This window comes from Rhagoletis zephyria, unplaced genomic scaffold (assembly GCF_001687245.7).
Source record: "Rhagoletis zephyria isolate East Lansing unplaced genomic scaffold, Rhagoletis_zephyria_1.1 Rzeph_scaffold_00853, whole genome shotgun sequence".
NCBI lineage: Eukaryota > Metazoa > Arthropoda > Insecta > Diptera > Tephritidae > Rhagoletis > Rhagoletis zephyria.
Window position 1 is genome coordinate 142,163 of NW_016157937.1, and position 17,045 is coordinate 159,207.

The 17,045-nt window shown below is 32.7% G+C and overlaps 1 protein-coding gene across 1 annotated transcript in view; it reads left to right on the top strand.

Annotated features, from left to right (window-relative positions):
• The first annotated feature begins 1,859 nt into the window (after positions 1-1,859).
• LOC108361807 (pancreatic lipase-related protein 2) overlaps positions 1,860-17,045 on the top strand; it is a 21,020-nt gene continuing 5,834 nt past the window's right edge. The window contains 7 exon segments of the mRNA XM_017614575.1: positions 1,860-1,972; positions 3,435-3,615; positions 12,867-12,966; positions 13,946-14,028; positions 14,031-14,097; positions 14,676-14,760; positions 14,762-14,933. Of these exon segments, the coding sequence (XP_017470064.1) occupies positions 3,567-3,615; positions 12,867-12,966; positions 13,946-14,028; positions 14,031-14,097; positions 14,676-14,760; positions 14,762-14,933 (556 nt within the window). The 5' untranslated portion in view covers positions 1,860-1,972; positions 3,435-3,566.

The window sequence follows — 17,045 nt, forward strand, 5'->3', positions numbered from 1 at the left end:
AAAAAAAATCTAAAGTGGTGGTACATGTAGCCCAAAAAGTGCGCAAACGACGTTGTCAATTGAATAGTAAATGTAGCTACTCGGCGCCGCAAGCCTATAAAATAACAGCTTACTAGGCGGATGAAACCGAGTGCGATTATTGGCGACACGCGCGACTCGGAACGACAATCAATCAAAAAAATCAATTAGAAATGCTTACAGAGCATGTCAAGGAGTAAACTAATGAGATAAAGAACTCCACAAGCGGCAGAAAAATGTATGCCTAAGGTTGCCACTTGTATGAAGAATAATTAGTTATAAAAAATATGTTATAATAATATTTGTAGATTTTGAAATATTTATGACAAGCGAAAAGTACTTTAACCCAGAGACATAAAATTTGGGCATAAAAAGATATGGGGTTGAGAAAATTTTAAGAAAGCATATATTGAACCAGAGTTGCCACCTGGTTAAAGAACAAAAATAAATTGTATAAATAATTTCAGTAACTAAACTAAAACAAAAATTAGTAAAATAGTTGATCTTAATGAAAAAATGAGGCCATCTTAATGAAAAAAAAATGTTGTCAAAAGGGTTACCACCTATCTACGAGCTATATATATTTTTACATAAAGTAATCTAGTATGGATATTAAATTAAAGCTACTTGAAAAACATCCGATGCCAAAATTCAGGAATATGGTTGCCACCTGTAATACGGTTGCCAAAATCAAAACCCAAATCAACAAAATACTCTCGAGGCCATCTTAATGAAAAAATTGGGTGTAGAAGGGTTACTACCCTCCTATGAACTACAAAAAGTTTTACTTAAAGTATTCGAGTATTAGCTGCTTGAGAAACATTAAATGCCAACATTTAAGAATAAGGTTGCCAGCTATCTAAGCAATAAATATTACACAAATGAATTTTGTATGCAAAATTTTATTTCAAATTCATTAGCGTGTCCAACTACATACGAGTACATATGTATGTAAATATACATAAATTAGGTACTATTTTAATTAGGGTTATCAAACGAACATACAACTTTTTGACGTACAACCAAACCTACAACAAAATTAAAATATGTAAATTATTCAAGCAAACAATTTTAAAGTTAGTTTCTCAAGTAATTTTTAATAGTAAAAATAATTTTGAAAGTAAAATTTTAACTAAACATTTGACAAAACAAATACATAGTTTTTAACATTTCATGAGGGCAGATATTTTAAAAATTTTTTCTAAGAGCTTAGCAAATTTGTAACCATAATACATACCAAACCTACAATGTAAACAAGCAATTATTGGTGTAAACACGAAATTTACATAAAAAGGCAAAAAAAAACCAAGCACATTGCGTTTGCCGCGTGTCGACCAGCTATGTTTAGAAATAAGAGTTAAGCGCTGATAAATATTACAACAACAATGCAAACAACAACCGGCTATTACTTCGCTTCCGTTTTTTCGCGACACACTATGACGTCACTAAGCAGCCGTCGTCTGCTCAGTTTGCTTTGAAAAGGCAACACAAAGTATAACAAACGCAAGTTGGCTGCTTAAGTCTTTTGTTTGGAGCGAGACACTTTACTTTTGCTTTTATTTTGCTTTTCATTGATTTTATTTGCTATTTTTTCAGCTTTGTTATTTTTTTTATATGTAAGTCGACAACTTCACTTGATTTATGAGCAGCCAAATGTGCTATGAGGCAAATATACTCGTAAAAACAGCTGATTAGTAACAAAGTTCTCGCGCTCTTTGTATTTGCTGTTTTGTTCTTCATTAATTTTATTTAAGCATTTTTTTATTTATTTATTTTTGCGCATTTTGCTAGTCTAAGGTATAGCTTCGCATAGTACATCTTCGCTTAGCGTAATTTTAGTGTTGATTTTTACTCGCACGGAATTGGTTGCATAACAAGCGCGCGACGCAGCGTAGCAGACGGAATAGATAGGACAAACAAATTTTTTAATAAGAAAAGTGATTTTTAAAGAAATGTAATAAATAAAATGTTGAAGTTATAAGAAAATATAAGTAGCAAAATTAAGCGTAAAAAAGCGTGTTAAAACATTCAAAAATTTTGAATTTAATGCTAAGTATAGAGGTGGATTAAAAATTAATTTTCAAAATTTTTATTTAAAATATTCTGTTTATGAAAATCAATGGGTACCAGTTCGGTTCTTTATTTCCCAGTTTAATCTTCTGCAAATATTCAGACATATAAAATAACTAAATATGCTCAATAAAAATACAAAATAAAGTAAATCATAAAAAATATCTTTTTAATAAATTTAAGTTGTACTAAATCAAAAGTGAAATTTTTTTAGTGTAAATTTAATTACTTTAATACGTATATGAACTAAAATTTAAATACCTTTAATACAAAATTAAAAATAAATGTAAAAAGTAGTTAAAAAAAAAGTTTGTGATTAAATTTTAATAAAAAATTACGAGTGAAAAATAAATCGATTTAAAATCAATTCCTTAAACATTAATAAAAAATTTGCACGTTTTTATAATTTTTAATTTTTTTAATAGATATGTAAAAAAAAACATTCCAAAAAAATAAATACCTGAACTAAATCACTTAAAATCAATTAAAATTATTGGAAAATAAACTTAATACAGCATTAAACAATTTTTTTTTAAATTGTTAAACAAATTGTGTTTAACCTTTTTATTATAATTATAAGTGACAAGTGAAAAACAAAGCGAATCAAAAATAATTCCCTAAAAATTAAAAATAAAAGTAAAAAAATGCAATTTTTTTTAAATTTTTTTAATGTGTATTAATGTTTAAATACTTCTCGAACGAAGGCATGTTGAAGCGAATTGAACAAGTAATTTTTGAGCGAAAAACAAATTCGACTTTAATTCTCATAAAAAAATTTTAGAGTACCGTTAATTTCTTCATGATCTTATGATCGGATCTAAACCGAATTATTATAGGACCACCTCTGAGGTACCACCTTTCCTTTAAAAAGAGTATTATATAAATCGGTTAACGTGGTCCAAAGTTGTGCGGTAACATGCATAAAAAAAATTAATATATTCCGACGAATTGATAAACTCCTCCTTTTTTGAAGTCGGTTAATAAAATAAAACTCAAAGTATTTCATCCGACAAAAAAAGCTATATTAAATTTGTTTATTAACTTTTTTGTATTTGAAAAAAATTTATAATTGAAGAAGCTAAAATTATTGCTAAATCAACAAAAATTTAAAATTTTTATTTTTTTAACGATGAAACACTAGATTTGCTTTAGCAATACTTTTAAAATTTTCTATTGACTACATTAAGAAATGTTGGTGCTGACATAAAAATAATAATAAATTAACTACGTACAACTTTAAATGAAATCGCACTTCTCCCGCTGAGTACGACAGGGGGCCAATTGTTACTATACGCTATTTTGTGAGCTTTTTTCGTATGCTAATTTTTATCACTTCACGTCGATAGAAACCTAAACTGATCAACGATTAGCTATTGTTTGCTAAAATAAAAAAAACGATTAGTGGCTACTAAAAAAAAATAGTAGAAAAGAGTACACAAAATTCTTAGCGCTAAATTCGACCTTCGCTAGGAACGAGAATGCTTCCTGCTACTTCAACATTATGTGGAATATTCTCATTACTAATCGGTAAGAACTTCTCACAACTGTTAAATATTAAAGATTTGCTGCTAATTTTAAGAACAAATCTTGTGTAACAAGAACTAAACCTAATATCGGCCAATACGGAAATCCGAAACCGAAAATAGACAAATATTAAAACGTGTTGCGCAAATTAATAGTTAGCGAAGTAGGTGGATGAAAAATCGATTTTTTTTAGCAATCTTTTGTGTAAATACTTATAGTGAAAAATGGAGGGCCAAAATTCAAAGAGAATGTTCACAATTAAATACAATTTTTTTATTCTGTTTTAGCTAATATTTTACAATTTGTATGTAACTCGAAAATATAAAAAATATAAATTCTAAAGTTCTAGAATTTACTCCATACACATTTACATATGCAAATAAAGTGAACCAAACCTGTAGTTGGTAATTTGAAATACATATATTGTTAGAAATAATGGCAAAAGTTCTGTGACTGACAATCAAAAAAACAAAAATTCGTCAATATTATTGTGGCTTGTTAACATTTTATTTTTAATATTTTTATTGAGCTTTGTACCATTGTTTATTAGGAAAAATTGAAAAAGCAACAAAGTCTAAGCGGTAGAAGTTATAGCACTATTTCGGAGATCACTACATCTCCTCATCAGACTTCTTTTTTCTAGATCTCCGAAATAGTGCTATAACTTCTACCGTTTAGACTTTGTTGCTTTTTCAATTTTTCCTAATAAGCAATCGTGGCTCAATAAAAAAAAAAATTAAAATCTTTGAAGAAAATCCGGTTAACTTCCCCAAGAAAATGTAAGTACAAGAGAATTCGATATTTTTTATGGAAAAGTGTTTTTGTGAATACTGACTGCGCCTTAGAAAAATCCATTAATCGATTATTTATCAATAACTGCAGTTAATTGGAATTATTTTTTTGCCTTGTGATTAATCATATGATTAAATAATTCATTTTTTTTTTAATTTATTTTGCCATCCCTAGGTGTGTGATATGTATGGTGGCCATAAATATGAATTGAAAATGCAGGACAATTAAAAAAAATATACCTAACCATACTCGCGTAGTATAAAAAATAATATTTATAAAATGATGTATAACAAATTTTTTATAATTACACTGGTTTACACGAAAAATAAACCTCTGTTAAAGGCAATTATCTAGATAAACTTTCGGTTACTGAATTCGAAAACAATACAGATTTTTTCGACAAACGCGTAGTATAATTTTTATAGCTTGTGCTCCATAACTTCTACCTTTCCCATAATATTTTCATTATCTTATGCCAAAAATTTACTTTAATGATTTATCTTTTATATAGCAATTTAAACATAATGAAAAAAGGAGTCAATTGAAACTGTGTAATTTTCAAAAATGATTGAAATTTTCACATTTTTCGACTTTGGTCGCTGGTATACCAAAAACTTTCACTAAAAGTCATATATTTTTGTATGAATCACATCAATACCTTTATATATGTACGTGGATAATTTTTTCATGAGATATTGACGAAAGCTCCGAAAAGTAGGTACAAAAAGCACATTTTTCCCAAACAATTTCGAAAACGCTTCTTTGAAAAGAAAATTGGCTATTGTTTTCGTGTTCAGCGAATCCAAATTAGCTTGAAAAACATTTTTTTCTAGGTTCACGCGAACACCACAAAATTTGTAGAGCAGTGTTACTGATATTTTTGATGCTGGTCTTCAATTACACATGATCCATGGTAGGTGGCCGCACAAAATTTAGAACGCACTGACTGGTTGAAGCTTCAAAATCTCCCTCACCATCATGAAGTTATCATTCAGTTATCGACACTGCTTATATTTAGATCAGTAAAGGGTTGCCGCCGTTAATTTTTCCCAATAAACTGCGGCACAAAGACAGGGCACTTAGGAAAAATCTGTACATTTTCAGGTCTTTCTGTTTTGAAAAAACAAACTACGCAGGGCAGATCTTAGACCTTTGAATAACAGTACAGCCCTGCAAAAAACAGGACGTATGGTCACCGTAGCGATGTGTTACATTCGTAGCTATTCGAATTTAATAATGGCGTTTTCGTAGATTTCAAGCTGGCTAGCTTGGAGTCATCAATAAGCCCTACTATATATTCCACCTCTTCAATAATATGAAAAAGTTGAATACTTAGAGCTAAATACTCGCCTGAGATGAGTTAGTTTTTTACTGACTGTAAATGATTTGAATTCCAAGACCTCCTTTTCTAGTAGCCTTTGGAAGCCCAAAATGGTTTGATATGTAGTTCGAAAAGCTGGACACTTTTCAATATTATTCTGTCAAATAATATAAGCTAAAAGGTAATTAAGTTACAGTGCCTATACAGCTCAAGGCCTATTTGTTTAGTGATTGGATTTTAGAACTTTATACTAGTATGCTTACCCCCTGGAATAAATAGTTCTGGCCCTTCACATTTCAACTTATTTTTTCATTATATTTGTCTTTAGTTATTTGCTCACAATGTATGAATCACAAGTTAATCCTGCTCTATATGATTGCTTATGATTGATTGTCAAAAGTTACTTAAAATAAAATAGTATACTTTACACTTATTAGATCTATTAACATTGACACAGAAACCGTTTTAATTCCACTTGTCATAAAACCAAGAACCATTCAATCATTCATTCGGAAATGTGACTAAGTGCTCTTAACCGTGACTAAAGATGGTCATAAATGATTAGCAAAACAGTAGTAAAAATCACACCTTGTCGGAGGCAAGAAACAAAGAATCTCAACAGAAAAACTCATAAAATATAAAATGGATTTGTAATTAAAAAAAGTAAGATTTAAATGAAAAGTGAATAACATTTAAAAGCCACTACAACAAATATAAAGAGGAACATTCAAATCCAATACATAGCTAAATACATATACATGTACTAGCAATGATACTGAAATGAAGAACTAAGTTTTTACGCATTAGACCAAACGAATAAAATAGAAAAAATAAATATCATAATTGTTTAGCGAAAAGTAGCTAATTACTCACGCAAATAGCGTTAATTTATGGTGTGGAAAAAATCTGTATTGTACATTTTACATACATATGTATGAATTTAGTTAAATGGCGGTATTCATAAAGCTGCTTACTTGTACTATTCGTGCTTGAGTCATATCAAAATGGTAGCAAATCTATGTATAGACAACTAAAATTTTTGGTTTATTACTAAATATTCGTACTAAATATTAAAAAAAAATTGGCTTAAAATTAATTTTTTATTATCTTTTTTAATCCTATTGCGGCAATTTTCTTATACATAGTAGGCCGTGCATTTGAAAATATTTAAAAACCCATAAAAATGCCCTGACAATAAAAGAAATCAAAGAAAATAAAATATTTTATTACAATAAATGAGCGATTCTTGTATATATGTATATACACACATATCCATAGGGTTCTTGGAAACGCCTTTAATGATTTTGATGAAATTTTGAACACAGATAATGTTTGTATGGGTATCAAACGGAAGGTATTTTAAAGATCCCTCATTAAAAAATATTTTTAATAGGGTTGCCACCTGTTTGGAATAGCATATTTATTAAATTTTTTGTTTAGATAAAAATCTAAAATATTACTTTCATGGGTACCAAGAGAAGGTCCTTAAACAATGCTTTCCCTGTATACAAAATATTATCTCTTAGGATAATAGTGTAAGGTTGCCACTTATTTTCGATTCTACACAATTTATCTAAAACATCGCAATGTGGATATCAAATGAAGGGTATTGTTGAGAACTTTGGTCAGAAAACATTTTCTATCTGGGTTGCCGCGCTTCTATGTAATACAAATTTTTATTTTGTTAGTTTCGTTCCACATTTTTTGTATGTATAAACAGTATATATATGCTCAAGATATGTACCATTAACTCCAGTGTACTTCGGAATAGGGTTGCCACCTAAATTTTAGAGTAAGGAATTTACTTAATGGTTATCGAAATCCAATTTTTTTTTGTTTACTTCTAAAATATTTTTTTAAAACTATCCAAACTTACTCGTAGTGGTAAATTTTAAATATTTTTTTTCCCATTTCAATTTTGGTAAAAACATTTGTATGTAGGTGAATTCCACATCTGTTCTACTTGTATTATTTATGCATATAATAAAGTTGTAACAGGCAGATATCTGTACATTATAGATATTAAAGAAAAATTGAGATGTGGTTTTTTAGAATTTTTGTCTATCAGTCTGTTTGTATGTTTGGAAGCGCATGACTCAAAAGCTAATACATGGAATTGAATGGAATTTTCACCGATGTATTGCTAGTGGTCTAACTTAAAATATAGAAAGAAAAAAAAGTAGAGAGTTGGCACCTGTAGGAAAGTTGCTTAAGTAAGTTGATAAGATAAAGTAAATATTGCAATATGGCTGTCAAAAGAAAGACTAACAGCCGAAAATATTTTCGTGGAAGGTTGCCACCTTTTTGAAAATTTTAATTTAATGTAATTTATAAGGTAAATTAAATATTGCGCCAGGGGTGTCAAACTTAAGTGTTTTAGGAAAGTTTACTGTCGAAAATATTTTTGGGGAGGGTTGCCACATGTTTGAAAAATTGTATTCAATTGATAAAGTAAATGAAATACTACGGCTACTAAACCAAACAGGTTTGAAAATGTTTAGCGTCGAAAAGATGTTTGAAGCGGGTTGCCAATTATTTGAAAAATTTAATTCATTTAAATGGATAAGAAAAGGTAGATATTGAATTACATAGTTGACCTTTGAAGAAAGTGCTTAGCGCCGTCAGCAAAAAAAAATTAAAAAATCAACGCGAATTCTTAACCACTTGAAATTTTCACTTTGCCTTACTCGTAGTTGAACTCGTAGTCGCAATCGTACGTTCTTCTCCACTGCTTGATACTGAAAAATTATTTGTAGAAGATAACCAACACAGACTGCGCTTAATGAATCTAACATTGTTTAACAATAATACGGGCGTATTCAAATATAAATACATACCTGCGCATGTTTTTAATTAAAAATATTCGTTGCTTGCTAGTTAGTTATGCCAATTTTTTAGCAGCGATAACTGCTTAGGCAAATTCGGCAGAGGCGATAAAAAATACATTAAAAAGAAAAAATATGCATATGCAGACTTTGATATGAAAGAAATGTTGCTATTATTGCAAACGCCGAAGCTGAGCACAAGTAGCTGACATTGACAAGGTCGTTAGTATCACATTAAAATGATAAAAAAAGGGAAAAAGACATGTGAAAAGTTCATCCGCATCTAGATATACAAAAACAAAGAAAGACAGTTTAAATACAACAAAAATTAGAAATAACAGCTTACTGCAAAAAATTACTAACAAATATTTCAAGCTTAAGTAGCTGTCGTGGTGCCAATATTTATTTTATTTCGAATTTATGTTGTCTATAAAAGCAATTTTTTTTATCTATTCGTGATATTGCTATGTTGTTTTTATGTTTTATTTATACGCAAGTGTTTGCAAAAAAACGCAAATGCAAGAAAAGCATAAAATACAAATTTACGCTAAAAAATGCCGCATTGACTCAAATACCGTAGCCGATTGCTGTTTGAACTTGCTCACAAGCTTACAATTCAAGTTCATGGCAGCGATTAAGTTAAGCGCGCAAAGTCATCAGCTTCGCTCTTTAGCTTGGGCCGGTTCTTCTGCGCAGCGGCCTTCCACTGCGAGCTTGGTAAATTTTAATAAATTTGCATTGAAGCGAAGTATTGGTGAAAGAAAACATGCAAAGAAAATGCATGTAAACAAAAGCCAAAACAATTAAGGGGGCAAAAGAAAACAAGTTTGGAAAGTTTTAAAAGAAAGAAAAAAATATAAAAAATCAATGTTAGAAACAAATGTAGTGAAAGAATACTTCGTTCCTAATGCGAAATTCCGGATAGGTAAAATATATCTGTTTTTTCAATATATGTACTTCAATAGTGGTCACTGGCGTTGACTGATCTTAAAAATCGGAACATATACACTAGAGGGGCTTAAAAAATATTAACGTCTATATTATTTTACCTTGTGCTTCTATGTACATAATAAAGACATCCACGGGAGTTGCGGAATTTTAAAACAATTTTTAGAGATCGCTATATTTTTTTTTAAATCGCAAAAATTCGACAAACTTTGACTTGAAATGTGATAAATTTGTTATTTTCTTGAAACTTAATGAACTCGCTAAATATAGGTGATCAATGGCAAAATTTTGTAACATTTGTGCAATGTAAAAAAAATATAATTTTTTCAAAACCTGATAGCGATCCCAATTTTTTTTTTAATTTTTTAATTTTGATGGATGTCTTTATTTTGCACTTAGAATTAAAAAGGGTGCCCCATGAAGTTAATATTTAAAGAACCACCGTAATACATAGCTTAACTTCATAAAAGACTATTTTTAGGTAAGTAATATGAAAAATAAATCAAAACAAAACACTATTCAGTGAAACCGTGGTATTTGAGTTACAAATAGAAACACAAAGCCGTTGAAAAATAATGTGCAACAAACATTAACCTCTCGCGACACTGAAAATATTTAAATAAGGAAAGTCACAAAAAATAAATTTAATTCAATTACTGTTCTAAGGTTCGTTGTTAAACTGAAATTCGTGAAAAAATTTTTGAGACAGATCATTTACTTTCTGTACTTTGCGCCTATTACTTTTTATGGTTTCTTACTAAAGTTTGCTTTTTGTAAGAAAGCACGATTTGTTAGTACTGCATTACTTGTAGTGTCAGCGAGCATTAATTTAATTAAAATGTGTGAAGAAACTAAAATTCTACATTAGTATGTGTTCATCGCTAGGTATGAGTAAAATTCGAAAGAGAAAAAAAGACGAAGATGCGTGATTTCGGTTAAAGGAAAGCAGCTTATTAGTAGATTAAGTTGTAGTGCCTCTCTTCTTCCAGTTTCTGTTGTGATACCGATTAACCTATGTCTATCAAAATTTATAAAGCGTTAATTTATGAGGCGATAAAAATAGCAGATAGAAAAAGTGTTTATTAAGCTAGCATAGTCTGAGTCCCGCCAATCCCAGTGGCAGAGAAAGTGCCCGACGCTTTCGATTTCCTCTTCATCTCGGCAGCTTAAAGAAAAGTCGTTTGTTAGAAATTTGTAGCATTTACCAAGCGCGTGTTTCCAATAATCTCTGACCAGTTATGAATTCAATAACCATCCTGAGCTGAGGGCATTCGTGGAGATTGAAGGTGTTGCAACTATCTTTGCAAGTCAGAGCCGGGTTTGACGTTTTACCTTTTTGTTCAGTAATGCATCTTCTATTCGCCAGCTCGACAAAGTAGGATTTAAGTCATGCTTTGCAAGATGAAAGCTACATACCCGCTTTATGAGAGGATTTTGTGGCAGAAAGGGACGTGCCAGTTCTGGCCAATTCATCCGCCTTGTATATCCCAGTGTCGAGGAACCCAAATTACGCTTGTGGTGTATTCGGTACCTCTATTTTAGTTAGATGAAGTCGAGTAGGCAGGTTGTAGGTTCCTAACAAGTTTAGCCTGATATTCTTAATAACTATTAACTCAGCTTGCAACACAAGGTCACTACCGACAACTGCGAGCATACCTACGCTCATGTCCTATCACCTGCTCCAGCTTGGAGTCGTCCGTTTATATGGCAGTATAGTTAAGATAAGCCTTCCTAGAAGTATCTTCTTCCCATACAGGCCTCGTGACAATCTGTGTAGTAAAGATAGTTTTTGAACTAAAGGTCGGTATATACGAGGTAGCGCACCCGTGATAAGCATGAACAGAGTTTTTCCGATTCAACAGTTGATTCATTTTGGCAATTTTTTCGCAAATGACTGTACCTGTAAGGCTTGTGCAAGTACTTCTTGTGACATCCACGCCCTACTTTTAAATAAATTCAGGCTTTCCAGGCTTCTTACAACTTTCGTATCATCGTCCAGTTAGCCCTTTTATTGCTCGATTTTAATTTTTCTGTTAATAAAAATAGCAATTGGAGTCATTTGGGCGACGACTTCTGCCGTTTCATCTGATGTGGTTCGGTAGGAAAAAATCACACCGCAGATACTGCATACAGCTACACAGCATTGGACCCGACAATGAGCACTGTGCATTTTTTACGTTCAAGTTCATGTCGAGCAGTATGTTTACTTCCCGCCTTCCATCATTTGAGTGCTATTGCATCCGATACAATTGACACCACTTTCTCTATTGCCGCTTTTTTCTGAAAACCAAACTGCATTGGAGAAAGCGCTGATATCCAAGCAGCATATTCGTCGATATGATTCTAGCTATCCTGGTAAGCACCAGGCTTAGGCAACAGAACCACCTTGTGTGTTTCGATTTATTTGAGAAGCTAGGAATACCTCTTGTTCTAGGCTCAATACTAATGCGTCGTTTTTTATTTCTCAAGATTTGTGTTTTGTTTTGCTTTTGCTAATCAAGCACAAAACTTAACTACTAGCCAGCCTCAGTGCATCACTAAATACATACACTAACCAGAATATGTTTCCAGAATGTATGTAACCAGAATATATGGGAAAAAATACCGAAGAGCGTTAGTAAAAAAATTCTCAAAAATTAACGGTAGATTATAGTCACTTAAACCTTACACTTTATTATACTGAAATTGAGGAAGCTACAAAACTGCATACTCAAAAAAAAGTTTAAAAAATTTTGTTTTAAAGTTGACAATTTTGGTGAAAATTTGTCGACTTATCCTAAATATTGAAAAACCTTGAATCATTAATTTATATGCCATTTAATGCAGAATGAACCATGTTACTATTAAAAATTAACGATAAAAATTATTACAAAAAACATTGCAAATATTTAAAACAAAAACAAACACTGTACGCAAACATATTCTGGTGAGTGTATGTATATAGATATTAAAGTCACAATTCTACGTAAAATGTATATTTATGCACATATGTACATACATATATGTATGTATTTTTTTACGCCAACGGCGGTGCAACGGTGTCTGTGCTCCTACATTTTTATTTTTGGCGCCGACTGCAGTTTAGACCAGACAAAGCAGCGCAGCAGTGTAAAAAAAGTAAATATTTATACGCCTACATCCTTGTAAAACATACACACATAATCATAAACAAGTATTTATGCGCATAGTTGAGGTATACTTTTTTTACAAAATTTGTCTGCTGTTCAGTCAACTTCCTACACTTATTCCCCTATTTCATTTATCTGTGCTACTTTGATATCGTTTCTTCAATTTACATTTCTTCAATATTTTTATGCTTATATGTATGTAGTTAATATGATAGTTCTCGTCTTACTTTTATTTCACAGCTGGCTCACCAATATTCTATAGTCCTGCGCCGCGTGGTGTCTGCTCCAATTGCTGTGCGATACGTGAACGAGAAGATATTAAATTCCTGCTCTACACGAAGTAAGTATTAAGTAACTAGGGCAACGGAGGTGGCATTTAGTGTCCACATATATATATGTACATGCATGCATGTACTGAAGCTTAATTATGAACATAAAAAACATTGTGAAAAGTTTATGTACATATTAACCCTTCAACGCCAAAAGGACGTAAACAAAATTTTTTCCGAAATTTTATTTTTGATGCAGAGTCGTAGAGCATCTAGATGCATTTCTCCATCAAAAAGGAAATTTTGATAATAAGTCTCTTACGTCCTTTTGGCAGTTAGGAATCGATGTGAATACATATAATGAAATCTTTGGGGGAACCGTAAATATACATACTATATGCATTTTCTTCAAATCGAAATTTTCGAAAATTATTGTAGTTCAGTCACTAAGAAAATTACACAAGGTGCTAGTACATTAATTTTTCTTCACAGGATTAGTATTTTGATTAAAATTGTCCTTAATAATAAGGTAAACTTTCGTCGCGAAAAATTCTTTAAATGAATTGTTGAGGTGAATAAAAACCACAAAAAGGGCATCACCTCACTTCACACAGCATCTCTTACTTTTTAAAGTAGCATATTTTGAAGCACCGCTGATTTTAGGGACGAAAATTAGGTGCAGTTTTTCAGCATTTCACGACTGTAATAGTTTTGTTTAAAATTAAAAAAAGAAATAAAAATTATTAAAAAAAAAATTGAAAGCCCTTTAAAGTGAGCAACGAAAATCTGAAAAGTGGAAATATGAAACGAGCCAATTTTCGTTATAGCAGATGGGTTATGTTTTGTTGATGGCATTGCATACTTTTAAGCACAACGACGACGAATTCCAAAATCCGACTACAGCTAGTCCCACTAATACAAGCGAAATTACCTGTCACACTGAAAAATATTAGCTTCTTTCCATTCCGTTTTGACCATTAGCTAAATATTTACGTAAATAAGTGTTTCCCATTACAACTACCCATTAATCTTTGCAATTTTTTCTTTCAGCAAAAATTCACAAAACCCACAAAATCTCAATCTGGGCGATGAGCGCCGGCTGGCTAAAAGCAATTTCGATTTGCAACAACCCTTGGCTTTTATTTGCATGGCTTTTCCGAATCGGCCACCGGTGACAATCAGAGCAGTCAACAACTAAAAGGATGGTGAGTGTGCAAGCGATGAGAGTGTTGAAGTGACTGCGAAGAGAAGTGGTGCTGTGGAGAGGTGAAGCGAAAATGATAGCATTGCCCGGCAACCATCCATTTTGAGTAATTGGCCAAGCTTTAGACGCGGCCCTGGCGCAAACGATGACATTTCAGCAACGGCGATTACTTCCGATCCTGGTTGTCAAATTAAAATCGCATTGAAATTGAATTGCAATCAATAAATGAAAATCAAAATTCGAAATGTTGTGAAATGAAATTCCAACATAAATGGCTTCTCGGTGGTTCTGTAATGAGCGGCGTAGCGCGGTGAATGATGGCTGCGAATGGTGAAAAGTTGGACGCCAAAGGCAAATGCTTTTACCTCGCTTCTTCGAATCTGAAGGGCTGCTTTCAACTGGTTTTAGGATTTTACACTTTGGCGTTGATTTACCGTGCACTGCTATCCTCAGGCTCCGCTACTCTCTTGATTCACCCACACCAATCGCTCGCTTTTTTTTTTTAATACCTTCCACCTCATTTCCTTGCTGCCTCACTCCTGCTGTAATTTCGATTTTTTTCGCCATTTGCCTTACAGCCTTTCTGAAAGCGGGCAATTACAATGTCATCCTCGTCGATTGGAGTCCCATGACAGCGCTGCCTTGGTACACAAATGCTGTCTGAAAATTTGCCGGTGGCAGCGCGTTTCATGGCGCGTTTTTTGCGTTTCCTTGTTGCGAGCGGCTATCAAACGCGGCTCATTCATGTGATTGGCTTCAGTTTGGGCGCCGAAGTGGCGGGTTTCGTGGGCAAGCAGCTGTTGGAATGGGGCGTGGTGCTACCAAGGATAACTGGTGAGTAAAGATGTAAGAGCATGACTCGAGGACTTGAAGACTCATGCAAATAGTGGCGACAAATTTATGGAAATTTAGCAAAAATTTAAGCGATTTAAGTACATTAATCGTATAGAAGTTGTATAGGTATTAAAAAAACGCATATAATATCATTATCACTGGACTAGCCTAATTCTTTATTGTATAGGTCTTGGAAATATTACTTGAATATTAGACTTTAACATTTACATACCCTGCTTTTTAGACTTTATTAAGCCTTTAGCCCAAATTCTTTTTATTTGGCTACCTAAGGTCTGTGTGGCTAAAAATATTACTTGCGAACATTTTTTAAGAATTTTACTGCTTTTGTTTATAAAGTTAACATACCTCTGAATAAACATATTTGAAGTGCGCTTGGCAAGCACAACTTTACAACAACTTGCAAATACGAATATTTACATAATATGTTTACAAGTTCACAGAATAAATTGACACTACAATTAGACGGCATCACAATGAAATGCATTGTAAGTAAACGAAATGTAGGAAACATGAAAAAATACAACTACCAAAAAGTGTGTTTGAGTATGCCTTTGAATTTTTGGACTTTTTTTTATTGCTTAGTAAATGTTGTTACTCTAATGGATTGTGCAAAGTTGGCATAGACAAAAACTAAACAATAAAACGTGTCGATCACTGGGAACAAACATAACATTTTCAACAACTTTTAGTGGACAAACAAATTTACTTGCGAAGTGGATACTATCTAAAAGTTGCCTGCTAAAATGAAATGAAAAAAGTAAACTTGCAGCAAAACTAAATTATCTTATGATCAAGTCAGTCAGTCTTTGATTTTTTTACGAAACATAAAAGCCGAGCCACTACTGCATACTTATATAATTGACTTGTTAAACGCTGAGTGTGGTAGAAAAACACAATACGAACATCAGTGCAAGAGAGACCCCAACCCTGAATGCCCAAGATATCTTCGACTCCAAAAAAAAAAAAACAAAAAAAAAAATACTCATCCAAAGGGGTTTGATCAAAAAGGTCTAATATTAATGTGGCCATGGCAGGAAACTTATAAATAATGCATCTCAAGGACGTAGCCAGGATCTATTGTAGGGGGAAAAGGTTAATAAACCTACACATTTTTATTTTTAATTTTTATTCATCAATTTTCATGCTAGTAACAAATGCGCTCGGATTTTCAGACAAATTCTGCAATTATTTTCTTCTCAGCCATACTCGCGGTTTTCGTTATCCCGAAAGTGTTTCCTCTCTTTATTGTCGTTCTTCTGGTTGTGTAGCAGCACTGAAACTGAATCAAGACTCTTGCGTCCTCCGTTCGTGCCAACTGAGCAATGTGAGCAACCATGCGCGAGATGCGGCAACAAAAGTCGTCTAGTTGGTCACGCGAAACAATAACTAGCTTTACGAATATGTCGGAATGGCGGACCGTTCTTAGGAAGGCGGCTATTCCAACTGCTGGTTTGCTTGGCAGATACCAGTCTGACATCACTACAGTAGCAGGAAATTCGATGGACGCGGCTGATCAAAATTGTTCAGCTGCGACATCTCTTACAGCTGCTAAACGGCAACTTTGGGGACGTGTGGCGGAGGCCTCAAAAGATTGTATCCAGGTTCACCCACACAGTGAATGAGTTTCCTACAATCCGCATGAAAGCCAAACATATTTGGTCTCAACAGTTCGAAACTTCAGTTTTTAGGACAACACCTCCAACAACCAGGAGAGGCTTTTCGACTACGCCGCAGAACGGAATATATATTATTAGTAGTATATTAGAGCATCGAAACATCCATACAACCATTTGGAGTGTATCCTGATTAAAGACGAAAAACAAAACTGACAACGTTGTGAATGAGCGTGAAAACCTACAGTCACAAACGATACCCAAGAACTTTCGCAAGTTGACTGCTAAATCCTGTTTAAACAAAAATCTTTTCACCGACCGGATATTAATGAGTCAGTGGGGATTGATCATTTGAAGTCAGCCTGCAGCCAATTCTAGACGCGCGCAAAGGAAGGAAAGAGATTGCTATTTTTAGAAAAACAGAAAGTGAGGCAGAAGGTGTGAATGCGGAGTATATTTAGATGCTGACAGGCAGGAA